The sequence below is a fragment of the Chiloscyllium plagiosum genome, unplaced genomic scaffold (genome assembly GCF_037043375.1).
Source record: "Chiloscyllium plagiosum isolate Xiang-an unplaced genomic scaffold, Cpla_swu_hap1 HiC_scaffold_17, whole genome shotgun sequence".
NCBI classification, from domain to species: Eukaryota; Metazoa; Chordata; class Chondrichthyes; order Orectolobiformes; family Hemiscylliidae; genus Chiloscyllium; species Chiloscyllium plagiosum.
Window position 1 is genome coordinate 70,103,036 of NW_028270155.1, and position 24,452 is coordinate 70,127,487.

At 44.9% G+C, this 24,452-nt stretch overlaps 1 protein-coding gene across 1 annotated transcript in view; it reads left to right on the forward strand.

Annotated features, from left to right (window-relative positions):
• Window positions 1-17,939, forward strand: part of fbxl9 (F-box and leucine rich repeat protein 9) — a 28,739-nt gene extending 10,800 nt beyond the window's left edge. Inside the window, exons 5-7 of the mRNA XM_043707485.2 lie at window positions 7,036-7,176; window positions 13,560-13,777; window positions 16,578-17,939. Coding sequence (XP_043563420.2) covers window positions 7,036-7,176; window positions 13,560-13,777; window positions 16,578-16,749 — 531 coding nt within the window. The 3' untranslated portion in view covers window positions 16,750-17,939. The remainder of the gene's footprint in view (window positions 1-7,035; window positions 7,177-13,559; window positions 13,778-16,577) is intronic.
• Window positions 17,940-24,452: the final 6,513 nt, after the last annotated feature.

Consider the following 24,452-nt stretch of genomic DNA (forward strand, 5'->3'; position numbering starts at 1 on the left):
CTGACTCTGCAAGTGCCCTCAGTTATAGTTATTGGTGTCTGGATGTTCTGATTTCTATCCTGCTGATTCCTTTCTTACGGTGAATGTGCAAGGATGATCTTATTAAAGCAAATGACATCCTGAGGGGACTGGACAGGATGGATGCTGAAAGGATGCTTTCTCTTGGGGGAGCACGGGACCAAGGAGAGAGAGTTTTAATCATAAGGAGCTTTCCATTTAAGACTCAAACAGTCATGAAGGTTTGGAACTCTCTCCACCAGAATTGGCCAAGGCGGGTCATCAATACTTGGGTGGCTGAGGTAGATAGATTGGGAGGGAGTCAAAGGTTAGGAATGTAGCAGCAGGAGTACCCCTCGAGTCTGTTCCACTATTCAATATGATCGTTGCTCAAAATCGTAAACCCAATCCCCTCCACCGCCCCCATATAACGTGATCCCTATAGCCACAAAAGCTAAACCTACGTCCTTCTTGAAATCACAATGTTTCTGTACCTCCAATGCCTGAACACTCTCTTCGGTAAAGAAAATTCTCCTCATCTCAGTCCTAAAAGGTTTGCCCCTAATCCTCAACCTATGATCCCTAGATCTGAACTCCCCCACCATGGGAACATCCTTCTAATGTCTAATCTGTCTAATCCTGTTAGGATTTTATAGGTGTCTACAAGATTTCCCCCTCATTCAGCAAGTAGAAATCCTAACCAATTCAATCTCTCTTCCTATGTCAGTGCTGCCATCCCAGGAATCAGTCTGGGAAACCTTCGCCGCACTCCCTCAAGAGCAGGGACATCCTTCCTCAGATAAGGAGGCCAAAACTACACACAGTATTCCAGGTGTGGCCTCGCCAATGCACTGTATAACAACAGTAAGACATCTTTGTCCCTGTACTCGAATCCTCTCACAAACTAGGCCAGTTGGCCTCCTTTACTGCCGGCTGCAGCTGCACAGTTACTTTCAGCGAGTGGTGCACAAGGATACCCTGATCTCATTGAACATTCCTCTCTCTCAATTTACAGCCATTCAAATAATAATCTGCCTTCCTGTTTTTGCTACAAAAGTGGATAACCTCACCTTTATCCACATTATACTGCATCTGCCCACTCACTCAGCCTGTTCAACTGACAATGCAACATCTCTGCATCCTCCTCCCAGTTTACCCTCCCGTCTAGCTTTGTGTCCTCTCTACATTTTGAGATGTTGCCTTTAGTTCCCTCATCTAACTCATAAGTGTGTGTGTTATGAACAGCTGGGTCCTAGTATCAATCCCTGTGACATCCCACTAGTCACTCTGAAAAAGCTGCCATTCTGGAAAATGATCCATTTATTCCTACTGTTTGTTTCCTGTCTGCCAACTAATATTCTATCCATCTGAATGCACTACCCCAATCCCATGTGCTTTCATTTTGCGCACTGTAGAAACACAGAAACAGAAAGTTATTGGGGCTTCGATTGGAATGAGCATTTCAGGGCACAATCAGGTCAGCCACAGCCGTGTTGCCTGCTCGGCTGTTCCCGAGGGGCTGAATGGCCTACTCTTCCTAATTTTTAAGCTCATAAAACTAGAATGAACCAGCAACAATTGTAATTCAAAGATCACACATTTAGTTATTGATTGTTATTTTAAAGGTCCACTAGGAAGCCTTAATAATTCACTTAGAAAATCGTAGTATGATCAAAGTCAATCTGTGTTTGACAATTTTGTTTGGAATTTGTTTGAGGATGTAACTAGGAAAGGGGGTTGATAAGGTACCACAGAAATGGTTAACATGCAAGAGGAGGGCTCATGGAGTTGAGGGTATACATTAGTATGGACAAGTTAACACACAGAAGAGTGAGGAGAATTAGGGGATTTTGAAGTTGTCAGGCTGTGACTAGTCATGTGTTGCAAAGATCAGTGCTGCGCTGTGGCTAATTACCACCTATGTGATGGCCTAGCTGAAAAGATTGACTAAGACGTATCTAATTTTGTTGATGATGCAAAGTGGGAATGTAAGTTATGAAGAGGATTTAGGGGCTGCAGAGATATAGATAGGTTAAGTGAGTGGGCAACAAGATAACACTAATGGAGTGTAATGTGAGGAAATGGGACATTCTGTTTAGCTGTTAGAATAAAAAAGTAGAGTATTTTTTAAAGGCATGAACATGCGAAATATTAAACTTCAGAAATACTTGGGTGTAATTGAACATTGGCCTTTTTTTTGCAAGAGGATTGAAGTATAAGAATAGAGAACTTCTGCTCCAGTTTTAGGGAGAGCCTTAGTGACCTCCTGGCTCCAGTTTTGGTGTCCATACTGAAAGAAGGATGTACTCACTTTGGACATTGCACAATGGAGGTTCATTAGCTTGGTGTCTTCAATGTGAGGACTGTCCTATGGTGAACAACTGAGTAAACTGGGTCTGTATGCTTTCGTGTTTGGAACGAGAGCTAATTTTATTGAAAACTTTAAGATTCTGAATGGGCTTGACAGTGTTTTGTTGAGGTTGGTAGTGCTTGGTGGGAATTACAGAAAATCAGAACACAGATGTGTGGCCAATCATTTAGAACTAAGATGAAACATTTCTCTGCTCATAGGGTTACAAGCCTCTGGAGTTGTCTACCCAGAACAGCATTGTTGAGTATACGCAAGATTGAGATTGAGGATTTTTTAATCTCTCAGGGCATCAAAGGTTATGGGATTGTTGGGAATGTGGCGTTGAAGTAGAGGAACCTAATGATCCTATCGAATGGCAAGGCAGGCTCAAGAGGCTAATTGGTCTATTATAGAACGTAGAACGTAGAACATAGAAGAATACAGCGCAGTACAGGCCCTTTGGCCCTCGATGTTGCGCCGATCCAAGCCCACCTAACCCACACTAGCCCACTATCCTCCATATGCCTATCCAATGCCCGCTTAAATGCCCATAATGAGGGAGAGTCCACCACTGCTACTGGCAGGGCATTCCATGAACTCACGACTCGCTGAGTAAAGAACCTACCCCTAACATCTGTCCTATACCTACCCCCCCTTAATTTAAAGCTATGCCCCCTTGTAATAGCTGACTCCATACGTGGAAAAAGATTCTCACTGTCGACCCTATCTAAACCCCTAATCATCTTGTACACCTCTATCAAGTCACCCCTAAACCTTTTCTCCAATGAAAACAACCCCAAGTGCCTCAGCCTTTCCTCATACGATCTTTCTACCATACCAGGTAACATCCTGGTAAACCTCCTCTGCACCCGTTCCAGTGCCTCCACATCCTTCCTATAATATGGCGACCAAAACTGCACACAATACTCCAGATGCGGCCGCACCAGAGTCTTATACAACTGCAACATGACCTCAGTACTCCGGAACTCATTTCCTCTACCAATAAAAGCCAGTACGCCATATGCCTTCTTCACCGCACTATTTACCTGGGTGGCAACTTTCAGAGATCTGTGTACATGGACACCAAGATCCCTCTGCTCATCCACACTACCAAGTATCCGACCATTAGCCCAGTACCCCATCTTTTTATTACTCTTACCAAAGTGAATCACCTCACATTTAGCTACATTGAACTCCATTTGCCACCTTTCTGCCCAGTTCTGCAGCTTATCTATATCCTGCTGTAACCTGCCACATCCTTCCTCACTGTCTACAACTCCTCCGACTTTCGTATCATCCGCAAACTTGCTCACCCAACCTTCTAACCCCTCCTCCAGGTCATTTATAAAAATGACAAACAGCAATGGTCCCAAAACAGATCCTTGCGGAACACCGCTAGTGACGGCACTCCAAGATGAACCTTTGCCATCAACTACTACCCTCTGTCTTCTTCCAGCCAGCCAACTCCTAATCCAAACCTCCAACTCACCCTCAATGCCATACCTCCGTATTTTTTGCAGTAGTCTACCATGGGGAACCTTATCAAAGGCCTTACTAAAATCCATATATACCACATCTACTGCTTTCCCCTCGTCCACCTCCTTAGTCACCTTCTCAAAGAATTCAATAAGGTTTGTGAGGCAAGACCTGCCCTTCACAAAACCATGCTGACTATCCTTGATCACATTATTCCTATACAGATGTTCATAAATCCTATCCCTTACAATTCTCTCTAAGATTTTGCCCACAAAGAAGTGAGACTCACCGGCCTATAGTTACTATTCTTGCCTTTTCTTCTGTTCTTAAACAGTGAAATGTTGAAGCCATAAGTGGGCGGCACGGTGGCTCAATGGTTAGCACCGCTGCCCTCATAGCACCGGGAACCTGGGTTTGATTCCAGCCTCGGGCGATTGTGTGTACGGAGTTTGTGCATTCTCCCCAGTGTCTGCATGGATTTCCACCGGGTGCTCCGGTTTCCTCCCACAGTCAAAGATGTTTAGGTTCGGTGGATTGGCCATGCTAAATTGCCCGTAGTATTCAGGAATGCCTAGGTCAGGTGCATTAGTTAGGGGGAAATATAGGGTAGAAGAATGGGTCCGGAAAGGTTAATGTGGATTTGTTGTGCCGAAGGGCCTGTTTCCATACTGTGGGGATTCTATAACCACATCTTACACACAGTGAGGGCAAAGTAAATATCAATTGCAATTTTTATAAAGTCTTTTTTTTGTATGAGTTGTTTGTAAACCCAAAGCAATTATGTTCTTTTTACTTTATTTAACAGATTTTCCAATGTATATTTTGATGTTTATAGTGTGTATATATGAAATAAGGGCTTTAAGCTTCAGTTTTGATATTCTTCAAATGGGGTGAAAACCTGTATGCTTTAGAAAGCAAGCATTTTATTTTCAAGTGATGTCCCTTTAAGAACAGCTGTGGAGTATTCTAAAACAAGGTTGATTGGTTTCCTGCTTATGACATCATGAGGTTCCAAGAGATGTCCATGTGACCTGGCATTGCCATTGGGATCAACAGCTTTGAAGCAAAGAATAAATTGAAATGGCATTGCAGTTGGGTCAGCCCATGTTTCCTACTTGGCGAAAGTGAGGACTGTAGGTGCTGGAGATTAGAGCAGTGCTGGAAAAGCACAGCAGGTCAGGCAGCATCCGAGGAGCAGGAAAATCGATGTTTCGGGCAGGAGCCCTTCATTAGGAATGAGGCTGGAACCTTGGGGGGTGGAGAGATAAATGGGAGGGGGTGGGGCTGGGGAGAAGGTAGCTGGGAGTGCGATAGGTGGATGGAGGTGAGGGTAAGTGTGATAGGCCGGAGAGGAAGGTGGAGTGGATAGGTGGGAAGGAAGATTAACAGGTGGGACAGGTCATGGGACGGTGTTGAGCTGGAAGGTTGGAACTGGGGTAAGGTGGGGGGAGGGGAAATGAGGAAACTGGTGAAATCCACATTGATGCCCTGGGGTTAAAGTGTTCCGAGACGGAAGATGAGGTGGTGTTCCTCCAGGTGTCAGGTGGTGAGGGAGTGGCGTGGAGGAGGCCCAGGACCTGCATGTCCTCGGTAGAGTGGGAGGGGGAGTTGAAGTGTTGGACCACAGGGCGGTGAGGTTGATTAGTGCGGGTGTCCCGGAGATGTTCCCTAAAGCGCTCTGCGAGGAAGCGTCCAGTCTCCCCAATGTAGAGAAGACCACATCGGGAGCAACAGATACAATAAATGATATTGGTGAATGTGCAGGTAAAACTTTGGATGTGGAAGGCTCCTTTGGGGTCTTGGATGGAAGTGAGGGAGGAGGTGTGGGCGCAGGTTTTACAGTTCTTGCGATGGCAGGGGAAGGTGCCAGGACAGGAGGGTGGGTTGTTGGGGGCGCATGGACCTGACCAGGTAGTCACAGAGGGAACGGTCTTTGCGGAAGGCGGAAAGGGGTGGGGAGGGAAATATATCCCTGGTGGTGGGGTCTTTTTGGAGGTGGAGGAAATGTCGGTGGATGATTTGGTTTATGCGAAGGTTGGTAGGGTGGAAGGTGAGGACCAGGGATGTTCTGTCCTTGTTGCGGTTGGAGGGGTGGGGTTTGAGGGCGGAGGTGTGGGATGTGGATGAGATGTGTTGGGGGCATCTGGGAAGGGAAATTGGGTTCTCTAAAGAAGGAGGCCATCTGGTGTGTTCTGTGGTGGAACTGGTCCTCCTGGGAGCAGATATGGCGGAGGCGGAGGGATTGGGAATACGGGATGGCATTTTTGCAGGAGGTAGGGTGGGAGGAGGTGTAATCCAGGTAGCTGTGGGAGTCGGTAGGTTTGTAGAAAATGTCAGTGTTGAGTCAGTCTCAATTGATGGAGATGGAGAGGTCCAGGAAGGGGAGGTAGGTGTCAGAGATGGTCCAGGTGAATTTGTGTTGGTGAAGTTGATGAACTGCTCAACCTTTTCGCAGGAGCACGAGGTGACACTGATGCAGTCATCATGCCGGTGTAACTACGGAAGATGGACTGTTCTACGTAGCCGACAAAGAGAGAGGCATAGCTGGTGCCCATACGGGTGCCCATGGCTACCCCTTTCATCTAGAGGAAGTGGGAGGATTTGAAAGAGAAATTGTTGAGGGTGAGGACCAGTTCAGCCAAATGAATGAGAGTGTCAGTGGAAGGGTACTGGTGGGGACGTCAGGAGAGGAAGAAACAGAGGGCTTGGATGTCTGGGTCATGGCGGATGGAGGTGTCGAGGGATTTGGATGTCCATGGTGAAGATGAGGCGTTGGGGGCCGGGGAAACAGAAGTCTTGGAGGAGATGGAGGGCATAGGTGTCTCGAACGTATATGGGGAGTGCCTGGACTGGGGGGTGGATTGGAAATAAATTTTTAGAATGTGGAACTTGCTGTCACAAGGAGTCTTTAAAGAGAGTAGCATTAATAAGGTGAAACTAGATAAGTACTTGAGGAAGAAACAAGAGGTTATGTTGACAGGTCTACTGACAAGGCTCATGTTGAGAATGGACACTGGCACAAACCTGTTGGACTAAATGTCCTGTTTCCCTGTCACGCATATTATGTAATATCCACATTTTCAAATGTAATGGTTGAATGCCACTTACTCATCAACAAACGCTGTATATTTCCCTTTCCAGGGTGATAATGAGCCAGTGTTTGGCGGGACCTTTTGCTAACTGGAATTTTTGGTGTTTCTCCCAAACATCAGGATGAGAAGGCCGAGATCATAACTGAGTCTGATCTGAAGCCTTCCAAAGAGAGAGACGGAGCTTCACTGAGAGCACTGATATATCTTAAGGAGCTCTGTTTGACTGCGTGTACGAAACTAACAGACGCCAGCATAACCAAGGTACTCCATGCTGAGGCATGTTTTTCATATCCGCGTAGGTCATGTTCCAGTAAAATGGAATAGAGTGAGTAAAATAATTACACACAAATGTAGAAGGCTATTCAGCTCATCATACTTTTACTGGCTCTTTGAAAAAACTGCCTGATTAGAGCCTCTCCTTTGATCTATTTCCTAGCCCCTCAGGTACTTCCTTTTCAAGTGCCTATGTTTCCAGTGTGGGGATCAGTTAGGTCAGTTGGCTGGATGGCTGGTTTACGATACAGAGTGGCATCAACAGGTTCACTTCATTGAGGTTAATGGTAGACTGTCCTTCTCGCTACTTCTCATTAATTTTCTAATTCCAATCAAGTACTTTTAAAAGGGAGAGGGACAGACAAAGGCAGCACATGGTCAGTGAAGGAGAGAGAGAGAAAAACCCACACTGCTCCCTGACACAGTAGAGAACCTGCACAGTTCTTGCCTTTGCTGTCGAATTCATGTATCGCTGGACATCGGAGTGTGTCTGGTAAAATGAACAAACAGTGACATTCAGAACTGATCTTTGCAGGAACCTGTTTGGGAGAGGTCACAATACTGAAACAGATAAGTAGATAGTTTTAAATATAGCCTTGCTGTCAATCTACAATAGTGAGTTAAGTGGGTTCTTTCTTGATTATATGTTTTATTTGAGATATGTCTCTTGATTAAATTTAAAAATATAAGCCATAAATATTAAGTTAGCCTGGAGCAGTGTTTTGTAGAGGAATAAGACAATGCTATTTTCTGGGTCTGTAGATTGAAAGGAACAAAAATGGCCCTTAGTAGAGTGATATGCTCTTCTTGTCGGATGTGGGAGTTCAGGGAGAGTTTACGGGTTACTGAGGATTATATCTGCAATAAATGCCATTGGTTGTGAATCCTATCAGATTGAATGGATCATTTGGAGTGACAGTTAGAGGCAATGAGGAATTTACAAGAGCAAGGGGATGTGATGGATGGCAGTTATAGGAAGGGGGGAAAGTCTCAGATACAGTCACATAGATGGGTTAACTCCAGGAAAGGTAAGTGAGGTAGGCAGGTAGTGCAGGGGTCTTTTGTGGCTATCCCCATTTCAAACAAGCATGCTGTTTTGGAAAATGTACAGGGTGATGGATTCTCAGGGGAATGTAGCACGAACAGCCAAGTTTCTGGTACTGAGACTGGCTCTAATGCAATGAAGGGTATGTCGGCTTGCAAGAGATCGATTGTGTTAGGGGATTCTGTAGTCAGAGGTACAGACAGACGTTTCTGTAGCCAGCAGCGAAAAATCAGAATGGTGTGTTGCCTCCCTGGTGCCAGGATCAAGGATGTCTGAGAGAGGGTGCAGAATGTTCTCACGGGGGAGAGGAACCAGCAAGACGTCATTGTCCACATTGGAACCAACGACATAGGAAGGGAAAAGGATGAGATTCTGAAGGGAGAATATAGAGAGTTAGGCAGGAATTTAAAAAGGAGGTCCTCGAGCGTAGTAATACCTGGATTACTCCCGGTGCCACGAGCTAGTGAGGGCAGGAATAGGAGGATAGAGCAGATGAATGCATGGCTGAGGAGCTGGTGTATGGGAGAAGGATTCACATTTTTGGATCATTGGAAGCTGTTTTGGGGTAGAAATGACCTGTACAAGAAGGACGGATTGCACCTAAATTGGAAGGGGACTAATACACTGGCAGGGAGATTTGCTCGAGCTGCTCGGGAGGATTTAAACTAGTAAGGTGCGGGGTGGGACCCAGGGAGATAGTGAGGAAAGAGATCAATCTGAGACTGATACAGTTGAGAAAAGAAGTGAGTCAAACAGTCAGGGCAGGCAGGGACAAGGTAGGACTGATAAATTAAACTGCATTTATTTCAATGCAAGAGGCCTAACAGGGAAGGCAGATGAACTCGGCATGGTTAGGAACATGGGACTGGGGTATCATAGCAATTACAGAAACGTGGCTCAGGGATGGAAAGGACAGGCAGCTTAATATTCCAGGATACAAATGCTACAGGAAGGATAGAAAGGGAGGCAAGAGAGGAGGGTGAGTGACGTTTTTGATTCGGGATAGCATTACAGCTGTGTTGAGGGAGTATATTCCCAGAAATACATCCAGGGAAATTATTTGGGTAGAACTGAGAAATAAGAAAGGGATGATAACCTTATTGGGATTGTATTATAGACCCCCCTAATAGTCAGAGGGAAATTGAGAAACAAATTTGTAAGGAGATCTCAGCTATCTGTAAGAATAATAGGGTAGTTACGGTAGGGGATTTTAACTTTCCAAACATAGACTGAGACTGTCATAGTGTTAAAGGTTTAGATGGAGAGGAATTTGTTAAGTATGTACAAGACAATTTTCTGATTCAGTATGTGGATGTACCTACTAGAGAAGGTGCAAGACTTGACCTACTCTTGGGAAATCAGGCAGGGCAGGTGACTGAGGTGTCAGTGGGGGAGCACTTTGGGCCAGTGACCGTAATTCTATTAGTTTTAAAATAGTGATGGAAAAGGATAGACCAGATCTGAAAGTTGAAGTTCTACAGTGGAGGGAGGCTAATTTTGAAGGAATTGGGCAAGAACTTTCGAAAGCTGATTAGGGGCAGATGTTCACGGGTAAGGGGACGGCTGGAAAATGGGAAGCCTTCAGAAATGAGATAACAAGAATCCAGAGAAAGTATATTCCTGTCAGGGTGAAAGGGAAGGCTGGTAGGTATAGGGAATGCTGGATGACTAAAGAAATTGAGGGTTTGGTTAAGAAAAAGAAAGAAGCATATGTCAGGTATAGACAGGATAGATTGAATGTCTCCTTAGAAGACTATAAAGGCAGTAGGAATGTACTTAAGAGGGAAATCAGGAGGGCAAAAAGGGGACATGAGATAGGTTTGGCAAATAGAATTAAGGAGAAACCAAAGAGTTTTTATAAAAACATTAAGGATAAAAGGGTAACTATGGAGTGAATAGGGCCCCTCAAATATCAGCAAGGTGGCCTTTGTGTGAAGCCGCAGGAGATGGGGGAGATACTCAGTGTTTACTGTGGAGAACAACTTGGAAGATATAGAATGTAGGGAAATAGATGGTGGCATCTTGAAAACTGTCCATATTACAGACAAGGAAGTGCTGGATGTCTTGAAACACATAAAAGCGGATAAATCCCCAGGACCTGATCAGGTGTACCCCAGAACTCTGTGGGATGGTAGGGAAGTGATTGCTGGGCCTCTTGTTGAGATATTTGTATCATCGATAGTCACAGGTGAGGTGCCGGAAGACTGGAGGTTGGATAACATGGTGCCACCATTTAAGAAGGGTGGTAAGGACAAGCCAGGGAACTATAGACCAGTGAGCCTGACCTCGGTGGTGGGGAAGTTGTTGGAGGGAATCCTGAGGGACAGGATATACACATATTTGTAAAGTCAACATGACTTTGAGCGTGGGAAATCATGTCTCACAAACTTGATTGAGTTTTTTGAAGAAGTAACAAAGACGATTGATAAGGGCAGAGCAGTAGATGTGATCTATATGGACTTCAGTAAGGCATTCGACAAGGTTCCCCATGGGAGACTGGTTAGCAAGGTTAGATCTCATGGAATACAGGGAGAACTAGCCATTTGGATACAGAACTGGCTCAAAGATAGAAGACAGAGGGTGGTGGTGGAGGGCTGTTTTTCAGACTGGAGGCCTGCGACCAGTGGAGTGCCACAAGGATCGGTGCTGGGATGTTTTTGTCATTTATATAAATGATTTGGATGTGAGCATAAGAGGTATAGTTAGTAAGTTTGCTGATGACACCAAAATTGGAGGTGTAGTGGACAGCGAAGAAGGTTATCTCAGATTACAACAGGATCTTGATCAGATGGGCCAATGGGCTGAGAAGTGGCAGATGGAGTTTGATTTAGATAAATGAGGTGCTGCATTTTGGGAAAGCAAACATTAGCAGGACTTATGCACTTAATGATAAGGTCCTAGGGAGTGTTGCTGAACAAAGTGCAGGTTCATAGCTCCTTGAAAGTGGAATCGCAGGTAGATAGGATAGTGAAGAAGGCGTTTGGTATGTTTCCTTTATTGGTCAGAATATTGAGTACAGGAGTTGGGAGGTCATGTTGCGGCTGTACAGGACATTGGTTAGGTCACTTTTGGAATATTGCATGCAATTCTGGTCTCCTTCCTATCGGAAGGATGTTGTGAAACTTGAAATGGTTCAGAAAAGATTTACAAGGATGTTGCCAGGGTTGGAGGATTTGAGCTATAGGGAGAGGCTGAACAGGCTGGGGCTGTTTTCCCTGAAGCGTCGGAGGTTGAGGAATGACCTTATAGAGGTTTATAAAATTATGAGGGGCATGGATAGAGTAAATAGGCAAAGTCTTTTCCCTGGTGTGGGGGAGTCCAGAACTAGAGGGCATAGGTTTAGGGTGAGAGGGGAAAGATATAAAAGAGACCGAAGGGGCAACTTTTTCACACAGAGGGTGGTACGTGTATGGAATGAACTGCCAGAGGAAGTGGTGAAGGCTGATGCAATTGCAACATTTAAAAAGGCATCTGGATGGGTATATGAATAGGAAGGGTTTGGAGGGATATGGGCTGGGTGCTGGCAGGTGGGACTAAATTGGGTTGGGATATCTGGTCGGCCTGGACGGGTTGGACCGAAGGGTCTGTTTCCGTGCTGTACATCTCTATGATTCTAAGTACTGAGCCAGCTCATTCTTGATGGATTCACTTGATAGAGCAGTCACTGGTTTTGTTAATGGGTCTGTTGCTTTACCCCGTTATACTATGGGGCTAGAATGATATGGTTTTAGGTTTAATATTGTACAGAGTTTGGTTTATGTCCTTGAAATCATAGGATTGAAGTACAGACAAACAAATTCAAACATTGGTATCATTTATTCTCGAGTTATAGTCCAGTTAGCACTGCTGCCTCACAGCACCATGTACCCGGGTTCTATTCCAGCCTTGGGAAACTGTCTGGGTTGAGTTTGTACATTCTCCCCGTGTTTGCGTGGGTTTCCTCCCAGTGCTCCGGTTTCATCCTGCAATCCAAAGATATGCAGGTTCGGTGAACTGACCATGCTAAATCGCCCCATAGTGTCCAGGGATGTGTAGGCTAGGTGCATTAGCCATGGGAAATACGGGGTTACAGGAATGGGGTGGAGGGGTAGGTCTGGGTGGAGTGGTCTTCAGAGAGTTGGTGTAGGCTCAATGGGCAGAATGGCCTCTTTCTGCGATTCTCTGATATCCATGCCATGAGGGATTATAGAGTGATCACAGTTCAACACTTCCCCAGCCCTATAAACCGACGCTGGTTCGGAGCTTGGTAGTTGAGAGCGAAATGCCCAATTCACCCTTTTCATCTTTTATCCTTGTCCACTGTAACATAGTCCATACGACATGACAGTGCAAGACAGGCCCTTCAGCCCTCAATGTTGTGCCGACCTGTGAAACCAATCTGAAGCCCATCTAACCTACACGATTTCATTTTTATCCATATGTTTATCCAATGACCATTTAATATCAGTTCTGCTTTTCTTGCTAGAATGCACTGTAGTCTACCTATAGTTTTGTTGATGTTCTATATTGGGTTAAGGTAATGCATTGATTTCTAACCTGAGTTCTTTAAATTTGTGTTACCATTAACCTAAAACTCTCACCTCATGATCTATTCTTATCCTTTGTCTTCTCTTTCAATATATGTGCTACCTGGCATGTACCTACATCCATAACCAATTGGCATCCTTTGGTTAATTTACTAAATTAGTGCAGATCCTTACGTTTCTTGGTAGTGGAATGAAGAGAGTGACTGCATTAACATGCATACCATAACCCACACACGACTGCGGCACAGTGGTTAGCACTGCTGCCTCACAGCACCTGGGACGCAAATTCGATTCTAGCCTCTGGCGACTGTTTGTGCGGAGTTTGCTCATTCTCTGCGTGGGTCTCCTTCAGGTGCTCTGGTTTCCTCCCACAGTCCAAAGATGTGCAGGTCAGGGTGAATTGGCCATTCTTAATTGCCCATAGTTTTCAGGGATGTGTAGGTTAGGTGCATTAGTCAGGGGGAAATGTCAAATATTGGGTAGGGGAATGGGATACTCTTTTGAGGGTCGGTGTGGATTTGTTGGGCCAAAGGGCCTGTTTCCACACTGTAGGGAATCTATGATTCAGATGGGTTTTAAGGGAATTTGACAATGGTTACAAACAGGGCAAGCTGTTTATTCTAGATTTTATTGAATTCAGATTTCACCATCTGCAGTGATGAGATTCCGCAGAACATTGCCCAGGCTTGCTAGACCACCACCATTACCACTGCACCCTCACTTCCCTGATGTAGAATGCTAACTAACAAGAGAAATTGAAGCTGAGCTGGCACGCTAATCCTTTTGAATTGCATCCCCAGGAAATCCGCTTTCAGGAGTTGAAGACCTTGTCACTGAACATGGTCCGCGAGATAACGGACGAGAGCGTGGTCTCCATTGCAGAGCATTGCCGGAGCCTGGAAGGGCTATCCCTCAGCCACTGTGGCCAACTGACTGACCAAGGGATGATCACTGCTGCAAACCACATGAAGAGGCTCACTAACCTTGAAATCTCCTGCTGCGATAAGATCACCAGCCAGTAAGTCACAAACTGTTTGAAAGGAATATGCAGTACTTGGGGTATTTTGCTGTGTGTGAAGTGAGGTGTGACTCTGGTTATATTATTCTGGATGATTTAGTGTTCAAAGGCCAGGTGTTGTACAGGACGGGAGGGGTCAGCTTTTGACCTGGTGCTTGGATTTGGGTCAGAACGTTGACCAAATGGTTGAGCAGATGCTTGCAGTACACTATTGCGCATTGTCAGAGGGGTGCTGCTCTTCTGAAGCAATGTTAATCTTCTCTGGTGGATGTAAGCAAAGGAGACAACAACTTGTGGGCGGCACGGTGGTCAGCACTGCTGCCTCACAGCGCCTGAGACCCGGGTTCAAGTCCCGCCTCAGGCGACTCTCTGTGTGGAGTTTGCACATTCTCCCCGTGTCTGCGTGGGTTTCCTCCAGGGGCTCCGGTTTCCTCCCACAATCCAAAAATGTGCAGGTTAGGTGAATTGGCCATGCTAAATTGCCCGTAGTGTTAGGTGAAGGGGTAAAGATAGGGGAATGGGTCTGGGTGGGTTACGCTTCGGCGGGTCGGTGTGGACTTGTTGGGCTGAAGGGCCTGTTTCCACACTGTAATTAATCTAATCTAATCTAATCAAACTCTCGGGAGTTCAGATCAGTATTTATTCTTTAACCTTCAGCATCAAGGTGTTTAGTCATTTGCCACACACAGTTTTTGCTGTTACATTTCCAACAATGCCACTGTGATGATACACCAAAAGGATTGGTTGTAAAAATACTTTGGAATGCCCTGTCACTGAGAAAGGCACTACATAAATGCAAATATCTCATTCTTACATTTAACCAGAGTGCGTGGGGTGTCACTTTTCAAAGCAGGATTCCTTTTGCTGCCTTGTTAAGTGGCTCAGCCAAGTCACCGATTCAGCACCAGTCTGCACCGAGTCAGCCAGTGGTGGCCTGGATTGCAATCTCGAGTGTTAGAGTTTGCCTCAGCCAAATCAAGCAGGTGAAAATTACTCAGGGTAGCTGCTGCTGGTTCTGAGCCAGTCACCCTGTCTCATATGAGGGCAAAATGGTGTCTCCTTATCCTCTCTCGCACAGAGTGGGCCAAATTCTCTGCAAGGTGGACGCAGCACCTGCATCCTCCTCCACGCTACGGGGCTTGTAAGTGTAAGAAAGAGCAGGAATAAATCCAGGAAGGAATTTGGGAGAACTTCCTTTACCTGGAGAATGTTACTGTGTGGAATAACTGAAGCAGATGACATACGGGGAAGGAAAACAGAAATTGCTGGAAAAGCTCAGCCGATCCGGTGGCATCTATGGTGAGAAGTCAGAGTACACCTGAGGAAGGGTCACCCGATCCGAAACGTGAACTGTGATTTCTCGCCACAGACCCTGCCAGACCTGCTGAGCTTTTCTTGCAATTTCTGGTTTTCTTTCTGATTGACAGTGGTTTTTATTTAGCATGCAGCATACAAGGTTAAGAAAAAGATGTCTTTGAAAATTGGATAAAGTGCTTCTTGGGAGACATGATTTGGAGATGTCAGTGTTGGACTAGGGTGTACAAAGTTAAAAATCACACAACACCAGACAGATAGACACACAACACACACTCCTACAGACCCATACACTCATGCAGACCCTCACTCATACGCTCACACAGACACTCACCCTCTCACAGACTTATACCCCTTTACGCTCACACTTACACACATACACACACACTCTCACAGACACTTTGTCTATTTATCCTATCCATGCCCTCATAATTTTGTAAACCTCTTTAAGGTCACCCCTCAGCCTCCGATGCTCCAGGGAAAACAGCCCCAGCCTGTTCAGCCTCTCCCTATAGCTCAAACCCAGCAACATCCTTGTAAATCTTTTCAGAACCCTTTCAAGTTTCACAACATCTTTCGATAGGAAGGAGACCAGAATTGCATGCAATATTCCAACAGTGGCCTAACCAATGTCCTGTACAGCTGCAACATGATCTCCCAACTCCTGTAGTCAATATTCTGACCGATAAAGGAAAGCATACCAAAGGCTGCCTTCGCTATCCTATCTACCTGCGACTCCACTTTCAAGGAGCTATGAACCTGCACTCCAAGGTCGCTTTGTTCAGCAACACTCCCTAGGACCTTACCATTAAGTGTACAAGTACTGCTAAGATTTGCTTTCCCAAATTGCAGCACCTCGCATTTATCTGAATTAAACTCCATCTGCCACTTCTCAGCCCATTGGCCCATCTGGTCCAGATCCTGTTGTAATCTGAGGTAACCCTTTTCGCTGTCCACTACACCTCCAATTTTGGTGTCATCTGCAAACTTACTAACTATACCTCTTATGCTCGCATCCAAATCATTTATATAAATGATGAAAATCAGTGGACCCAGCACTGATCCTTGTGGCATTCCACTGGTCACAATTGTTAAAGTTCACTTGAGATTGTAACTTTAAAAAATCTCTGGGATTTACATAAGAAAGAACTGAAACCACCATGGTCATTCTAAAAGATGAGAGACTTAATAAACAATCCAGGTCTTTTTCAATATATAATTTCAGTTACATCACACTAAATGTTTGCTATAAATTCTGCGCCTTATACTCCACAATCACCTGATGAAGGAGCAACATTCTGAAAGCTAGTACTTCCAAATAAACCTGTTGGACTATAACCTGGTGTGGTGTGATTTTTAACTTCTTGGGAGAGGTCTTCTGGGATGCACCAACACCAGCTTGGACCTGCTTTCTGCTGCTGCAAAATTCAATGTAATTTTATCCTTGTGTTTGTCATCTCTCCATCACACTGTTTCACCTTCCCAGGGCACTAGAGGTCCTCATGCAGGAATGTCAGTGGCTGAGGAGTCTGGATGTTTCCATGTGTAGTGGGCTGACGATCAGAGACATCGAGCGGCTTCAGCTAGCTCACCCCAGACTCACCAGCGTCAAGGCCAAATACCTGGAGGAGCAGACCAGTTCCTCCCTCTTGGAATGAGGCTGGATGGATGAGTCAGAGAACACAGCTCTTTGTGCCTGTGCAGATGAAAGCAGGCTTTGAAATATTGACAAGAGTACTGTGGTTCCCGGGGTTCAATTTGATAACGCCAACATCTCAGGTGTCGCTGCAGGTTTTTCTTTGAACGTGCGTTGCTTGGGTTTGATGAAGTTGAGATGCAGAAAGGTGAGTGTGGAGCATGCTGTGTGAACCTCGGAAATTTTTTTCAGTCCTCAAGTTGTATCCTGCAGTCAGGAACTGGACATGCGTCATTTTGTTTCCTTCCCCACCTGGGGCAGTACCACTTTCTGCATCAGGAATTCTTTAATTTCTAAATAGAAAGCACCTGAACTTCATCCTTTCGTTCCTTCTGATCGGAAGAATGGTGAGTTGACTGGCTGGACTTTAAAGCTGGCACCCATCGCTGTTTCCAGCAAAGATAGCTGCTGTACCCTGCCACCCATCGTCGTGCCTAGCACAGCAGGGAAAGTACAAAGGGAACGCCCAGGGCAGGTGTTTCTTTGAGCAAGTTCAGAAATGTTTCTCTTTGCAAAACAGCCCCCATGCTGTATTAAACATCACTAAGGAGGAACTGATCAAATCTTGAACAGAACTTTTAGCCGCACCTCCCTCCGCCTTGATTTTTGTACCTGAATTGCGATGTGCATATCCACCCAGTCTTCCATGCAGACTCACATCAGACTGAACTGCAGAGGTATTCTGTGCTGTACAGGCAGCTCTTCTTACTAAAAGCTGCCAAGCTCACGTCAAGATTAAAGCAAATTTCACAGCCTCACTCCCAGCCAGGGCTCAACTGCTAAAGAAAATGGTGCGTAAGATTAAATTTGTATCCTCCGAGGTGTTTGATCTTTGCTGGCTTTGGATGGTATCTCTGTTTAAAACTCTAAACCTACTGAGTTGTTAGGGTGCAAGTTCCTCCAACTGCTTGGTATTTGCCTCAGTACGGTGTATGTTTGCTCTGCAGACCTGCCAGCGGCTATGCTGACAGGACACAGTACTAAAGTTTTACCCTTACCTGTTACTTCAAGTTGAAATTTAAAAAAAAAGTTCAAATCCAACTAAAGGTTTGCTTCTGTTGTGTTCTTGATGAGAAACTGAATTTAAGTTTTAAGCTGCTTGACTGTGCCAATGGGGCTGTTCTTGCTCATGTGCTGTTTAAAATAAAGCTTATTTTCTGCAATGTTTCATTGTACCATTTTGGCTTGGCTTAAGAAGAACGCTGTGCGACTGTGAAGCACCATATCCCTTCTCACCCGTTGCTCCTTTTCTGTTAATGTGAATGCATAACAAAACTAAAAGCATGTAAGATACTTTTCACAGCATCAACCAAACCTCAGGGATAAAGGGTATACCATTGCAAGTTGCCTCTGAGGCGCTCACCACCCTGACCTGGAACAATATCACAGTTTTTTCTTTGTCTGAAAAGTCCTGGATTTCTTGGTCAAAATCCTGGAAATCCCTCCTTATCAGCACTGTGAATGTACCTAGTATGTAGACTACAGTTGTTCAAGACAGGGGCTTCCCACTATTTTCTCAATAGTGAAGAATAAAGCATGGCAAGTTCTGGCCATAGCCAGTAAATCAATGTTTAAACTACAAACAAACTGTAGAAAGAAGGCAGATCCCTTAGTGGCTCAGTTAGAGGAATCCTGTAATTAAACAACTGATGGACAGATTTCAGTTCAGACCGCTGATCTGCACTGCCTAATCTGATCGGCCTACACTCGGCCTTTGGGTAAAAGCTGATCCCTGTTCATTGCCAGGAGATAGCCATGTGCGAATATCTGTTGATGCTGGCCGTTGTTCAAGGGTGACATCTTGTATTTATATGTCACTATTAACATAATCAAACACTCTCAGGGGATGTTAAGGAACAAACTTTAACATTGAACTACATAAGGTGATTAAGGGGACAGGTAGCCAACAGCTTTGTCAAGGCCCCAAGTTCAGGCAACATCTTACAGGAGGAAGCAAGTTAAGCTGAAGATATGGCTGAGAAATTATAGTTGGGGATGCACTAGAGGCCAGAACTGGAGGAGTAGCTGTTTTGGACTGTAGAGATAGGGACGAGGCCACAAAGAGATTTCAAAACAATGATGATAATTTTATAGCCGGTGTTAGCCAGTTCAGTTAACAGATGCTACTGGGTGAATAGGACACAGATGTGTGTTAGGCTGTAGGCCAGAGAGTTTCAGATGAGCTTGTTAATGGAGCACAAGACATGGGAGGGCTTTGGGAGTCGAGTCTAGAGGTAAAAAAAGGTATGGCTTCCGTAGCAACTGAGCTGAGCTGAGACAGAGGGAAGTAATTAAGGTCACGTTAACGAAGGTACAGACGTAATGACCAGCCTGTCAGCCTGGAGTCAGACATGACACCAAAGATGTGAACAGACTGCTTTAGCCTCAGATGGTCGCTAGGAAGAGGGATAAAATTGGTATCCAGCTTTATTTAAACTCGACACTCCTTTAGATGGGGTAGAAGGCGGCATTTGGTACACATGCCTTTAGAAGTCAGTGTATTGAGTATAGGAGTTGGGATGTCATGTTGCGGCTGTACAGGACATTGGTGAGGCCACTTTTGGAATACTACATTTAATCTGGTTTTCCTGCTTATAGGAAAGATGTTTTTAAACTTAAAGGATGTAGAAAAGATATATAAGGATGTTGCTGGGTTTGAGCTATAGGGAGAGGCTAAATAGGCTGGGGCTATTTTCCCTGGAGCATTGGAGGCGGAGGGGTGACCTTATTGAGATTATAAAACCATGAGGGGCATGGATAGGGTAAACAGACAAGGTCCTTTTTCCAAAAATAGAGGGCATAGGTTTAAGATGAGAGGGGATAGATATAAAAGAAACCTAAGGGTGGTATGTGTATGGAATGAGCTACCAGAGGAAGTGGTGGAGACCTGTACAATTACAACATTTAAAAGGCATCTGAATGGGTATATGAGTAGGAAGGCTTTAGGGGGAATGCTGGCAAATGGACTAGATTAATTTAGGATATTTACTTGGCATGGACAAGTTGGAGCAAAGGGTCTGGTTCTGTGTTGTGTGACTCTAGGACTTGGGGGAAGAGGTCTCATACCCCAGTCAGTGCCTTTGGGACACAGATTGTCCTGAGTAGCTTCTGTTGTTTCTTTAATAGGTACATTCAAAACTGTGTTTCAGAGTTATTCATTGAGCACACACTCCTTCTTGTGAGTATTTTTGTCTGTGCTGAGGTTGATTAATCCCTCCTCCTGGCTGTTCAGAAACAGAGCCATGTTACACTTGGACTGGGGGGGGGGGGGAAATAAAAAAAAGTCTGTCTTGCAGCCTCAGAAGCCAGCAATGCCACTTCCCCCGAATAAAATCAGCGATTAACACTAGGATACACTTTCTGCTGGGAGGGAGAGTGAATCGCTGCTGTCTTGCTGGAGTGGATGAACCAGTGAACGTACCAAAATGTCAGCTGATAGGACGACATAATTCAACTCTTTTCACCCATGGAGCAAGTGATGGGCTTTCACTTGGGAACTTACTGCAGCTTGGGTGATGGGATAAATCTCATTCCATCCCTTCAGCACTCAGTAGGGGAATGAATGGTCACTTCTCCCATTGTGGTTGCAGTTTGTGCAGTCCATTCAGTCCCTCCTAGAGGGAAACGGTCAGTCAGAGTTGAAGAATGCAGAGGTTGGAGGGGGATTGGGATGAGGCTGAGATGAGATTTGAACACATTAACTGTAAAATGTAGCACAAAGAACATCAGGTTGGAGGGATTCTCACTCCTGTTCATGGAGTTACAGAGTCATACAGCATGGAAACAGACCCTTTGGTCCAACCAGTCCATGCCAAATCTAATCCCAAACTAAATTATTCCCACCTGCTTGCTCCTGGCCCATATCTCTCCAAACCTTTCCTATTCATGTATCCATCCAAATGTCTTTTAAACATTATTATATTCATATCCACCACTTTCTCCGGAATTTCATTCCATCTTTGAACCACTCTCTGCGTAAAAGATTTGCCCCTCAAGTCTTTTTTTAAAAAATCTCTCCTCTCACCTTGTCTGCAGGTATAAAAGGTAACTAGGAAGGCGAATGGAATGTTGTCCTTCATTGCTAAAGGGATTGAGTTTAAAAGCAGGGAGGTTATGTTACAGCTGGTGAGGCCACACCTGGAGTACTGTGTGCAGATTTGGTCTCCTTACTTGAGAAAGGATGTACTGGCACTGGAGGGGGTGCAGAGGAGGTTCACTGGGTTGATTCCAGAGTTGAGAGGGTTGACTTATGATGAGAGACTGAGTAGACTGGGATTATATTCATTGGAATTCAGAAGAATGAGGGAGGATCTTATAGAAACAAAAAAAAACGATGAAGGGAATCGATAAGATAGGAGTAGAGAGGATGTTTCCACTGGCAGGTGGAACTAGGACAAGAGGGCACAGCCTCACGATTAGGGGAAGCAGATTTAGGACTGAATTGAGAAGGAATTTGTTCACCAGAGAGTTGTGAATCTATAGAATTCCTCGCCCAGGGAAGTGGTTAACACCAGTTCAGTAATCGCGTTTAAAGCTATTTTTGAAAAATAAAAGAATTAAGGGCTATGGTGAAAACATGGGTAAATAGAGCTGAGTCCACGAGAACATTAACCGTGATCTTATTGAGCGGTAGAGCAGGCTTGAAGGGGGCCAGACAGCCTACTCCTGCTCCTAGTTCTTATGTTCTAAAAATGTGCCCCCTAGTCTTGAAAATCCCCATCCGAGGGAAAAGACAACTACCATTAACTCTATCTGTATCTCATTATCTTATAAACTTCTATCAGGAGGCCTCTCAACCTGCTATGAACCAGTGCAAAATGGCCCAGCCTATCCAGCTTTTCTTTATAACTCAAACCTTTCACACCTGGCAACATGCTGGTAAGTCTGTTCTGAACCCTCTCCAGCTTCTAATAATATCCTTCCTATAATTGGGCAACCAGAATAGGACACGTTACTCCAGAAGAGGCCTCAGCAATGTCCTGTACAACTTCAACCTGACTTCCCAACTCCTATGTTTAAAAGGACTGAGCAATGAAGGCAAGCGTGCTAAACGCCTTCTTAACCACCCCGTCTATATGTGATGCAAACTTCAAAGAATTGTGTACCTGCATCCCTCGGCATGTTCTCTCTAACAATCGGTGGTTGTGCCCGTAAATATCATGCAATTGGCATTATTGTACCACCCCAAAATGCGCTTGGGAATGGGAATCTACCTTCCTCACCTGGTCTGGTCTACATGAGCAATACAATGTAGTTGATCCATAGTTGCCCTCAGAAATAGTTTCAGTTTATGTGCATATCTTTCCTTCTCTTAAAAAAAAATCTGCAGTTGCAGATCTCCCCTTTGGTTTTCCTGACTGAGACACTAGGGATTTGCCCAGAACCAGTAAGTGGGTGCAGCCATTGGTAATTGTTCTTATTTACACAGTATTTATCACACTGACAGCCAAACGTGACCAACCAGCATGTCAACCATTGGAATCACAGAATCCCAAGGCGGCCATTTGGCCCATCAAGTCCTCTGAAGAGCATCCCACACCATCCCTGTAACCCTGCATTTCCAATGGCTAATCCACCAAACCTGCACATCCATGGACACGATGGGCCATTTAACATGGCCGATCCACCTTCTCTTTGGACAGTGGGAGGAAACTGGAGCACCTGGAGGCAACCCATGCAGACATGCGGAAAACATACAAACTTTACACAGACAGTTACCCAAGGCTGGAATTAAACCTGGATCCCTGGTGCGGAGAGGCAGCAGTGCTAACCATCGTTCCGCCCCAATGGAGAATGATCAGCAGGCCAGGATCCTGAGCAAAATTCATACAAGGGCAGCAGAGTAGCTCAATGACACTTTATTGTGAATCACAAGTAAGGCTGGATAGTTATGATCTATCAATGGCTGCTCATTTCACAGCAGGAAAACCAGATCGTTTTCTTACAAAACATGTTAAGACTTTCCTTTATATATATATATATATTTGTACAAAACAAAGAAGCGCTACAAAACCAAACCCCAAAGCAGTAGTGTCATTGTCAATAAATTAACCAATACCTGCTCCAGTTTGATCCAGTGTAAATCTGTGGCCGTGCACCGTGCATCAGAAGAACCCTGTTACTGGGACTGGTTACAATTGGCAGATTGTGAGAATCAGCGACAGTAACAGCCTCTTGTCACTTTGAGAGTACATCTCTGTTGGCACGTTCCCTTTTTTTTAAGCTCCCTTTTAATTACTGTCTGACAGCTCTACTCTGGCATCTCTCTCGTAGTAGCCCCTAACTGTTGCTGTGATACCATTCCACGGCTGACAATGGTCCTCTGCACGATTGACCTTTCTCCCTGCTTCGGCACAGCTTTAGTAGGCTATTTAACTGCAGAAGGCTGCACATTCCCTGCTCTTTCTTACATACGTGTTTGACTGTCACCTAAGAGGCTTGAGTGGTTAGTTGAGACTGACTCTCCAGTGCAATACTGAGGGACTACTGTCGGTTCTGTCTGTTCAGTACACAGTCAGATGGACCAGCCCGATGAAAACATGGGAGCTTGTGCAATAATTAGATGCTGGATTTCCTGCAGTACCATAGTGACTACTTTAAAAGTGTTCCACTGTTTGTAAACACTCTTAAGGCCTCTGCGAGTCACAAAAAGTGCTAAATCAATGCAAGTCTTTCAAATATCATCTTGCGATCCAAGTACCCTGCCTCCCAGCTCAGCACACAGCATATTCTAAACTCTTTCACACTCACTGCTTCCAATAACGTTTGAAGAAATCAGATCTTGTCCCTTTCCGTACTTTCCTGTCGGCTTACCAAAGACAAGCCTGAGCACAGACAGTTAATGATTGAAGGGTAATCTGATAGAGTATTAATGTGATTTGACTGGATACAGAGAACTAGTTTTTTTTTCTGAAGAACAAAGGAACATCACTTTGACTTCAGAGCCAGTCCACTTCGGAATAAAGTCTGGGAACACTTTTCACATGGAGACAAAGACACATAAAAGCTACAAATTTGAGATGCCCCAACTGAATGGAAGAACAGGGTTGAGGGGCTGAATGGATTACTGTTATTCCTATGTTGGCCTTGTTTCTGTGGAAACTCAATGCCACCACCTTGCCACGCTTTTGAATGGTCTGCCATCGCCCAGACCAAACAGCAATGACTAACCACAACATTAGAGGAGCTACATGCACTTAAAAGTTGCAATGTTATTTCATCTTACCCATCTAATTTAAGACTGCGAGCAAAATACCGGTCCAATTTCCAATTCCTTACCCTTTTGATTTTAGGCACCACTCAGTTCAGCTGTTGTAACCCTTCATTCAGATATTCATTGAAACACTGAAGATAGGAGCTGTAGGAGGCCATTTGGCCCTTTCAGCCTGCCTCACCATTCAATATAATCACGGGCTGCTCATACAACTCAATAGCTTAGCGATTTTTGAGAAGATTTGTAGCTCAGGTTGATGATAAGTATGTAAGTTAGCTGGCTGAGCTGGAAGGTTTGTTTTCAGACGTTTCGTCACCATGACTAGGTAACATCATCAGTGAGAGTCTCTGGTGAAGCGCTGGTGGGATGTCCTACCTCTCTATTTATACGTCTTGGTTTCTTAAGGCGGGTGATGTCATTTCTGTTTTTTTTCCCCCATACATACAGACAAA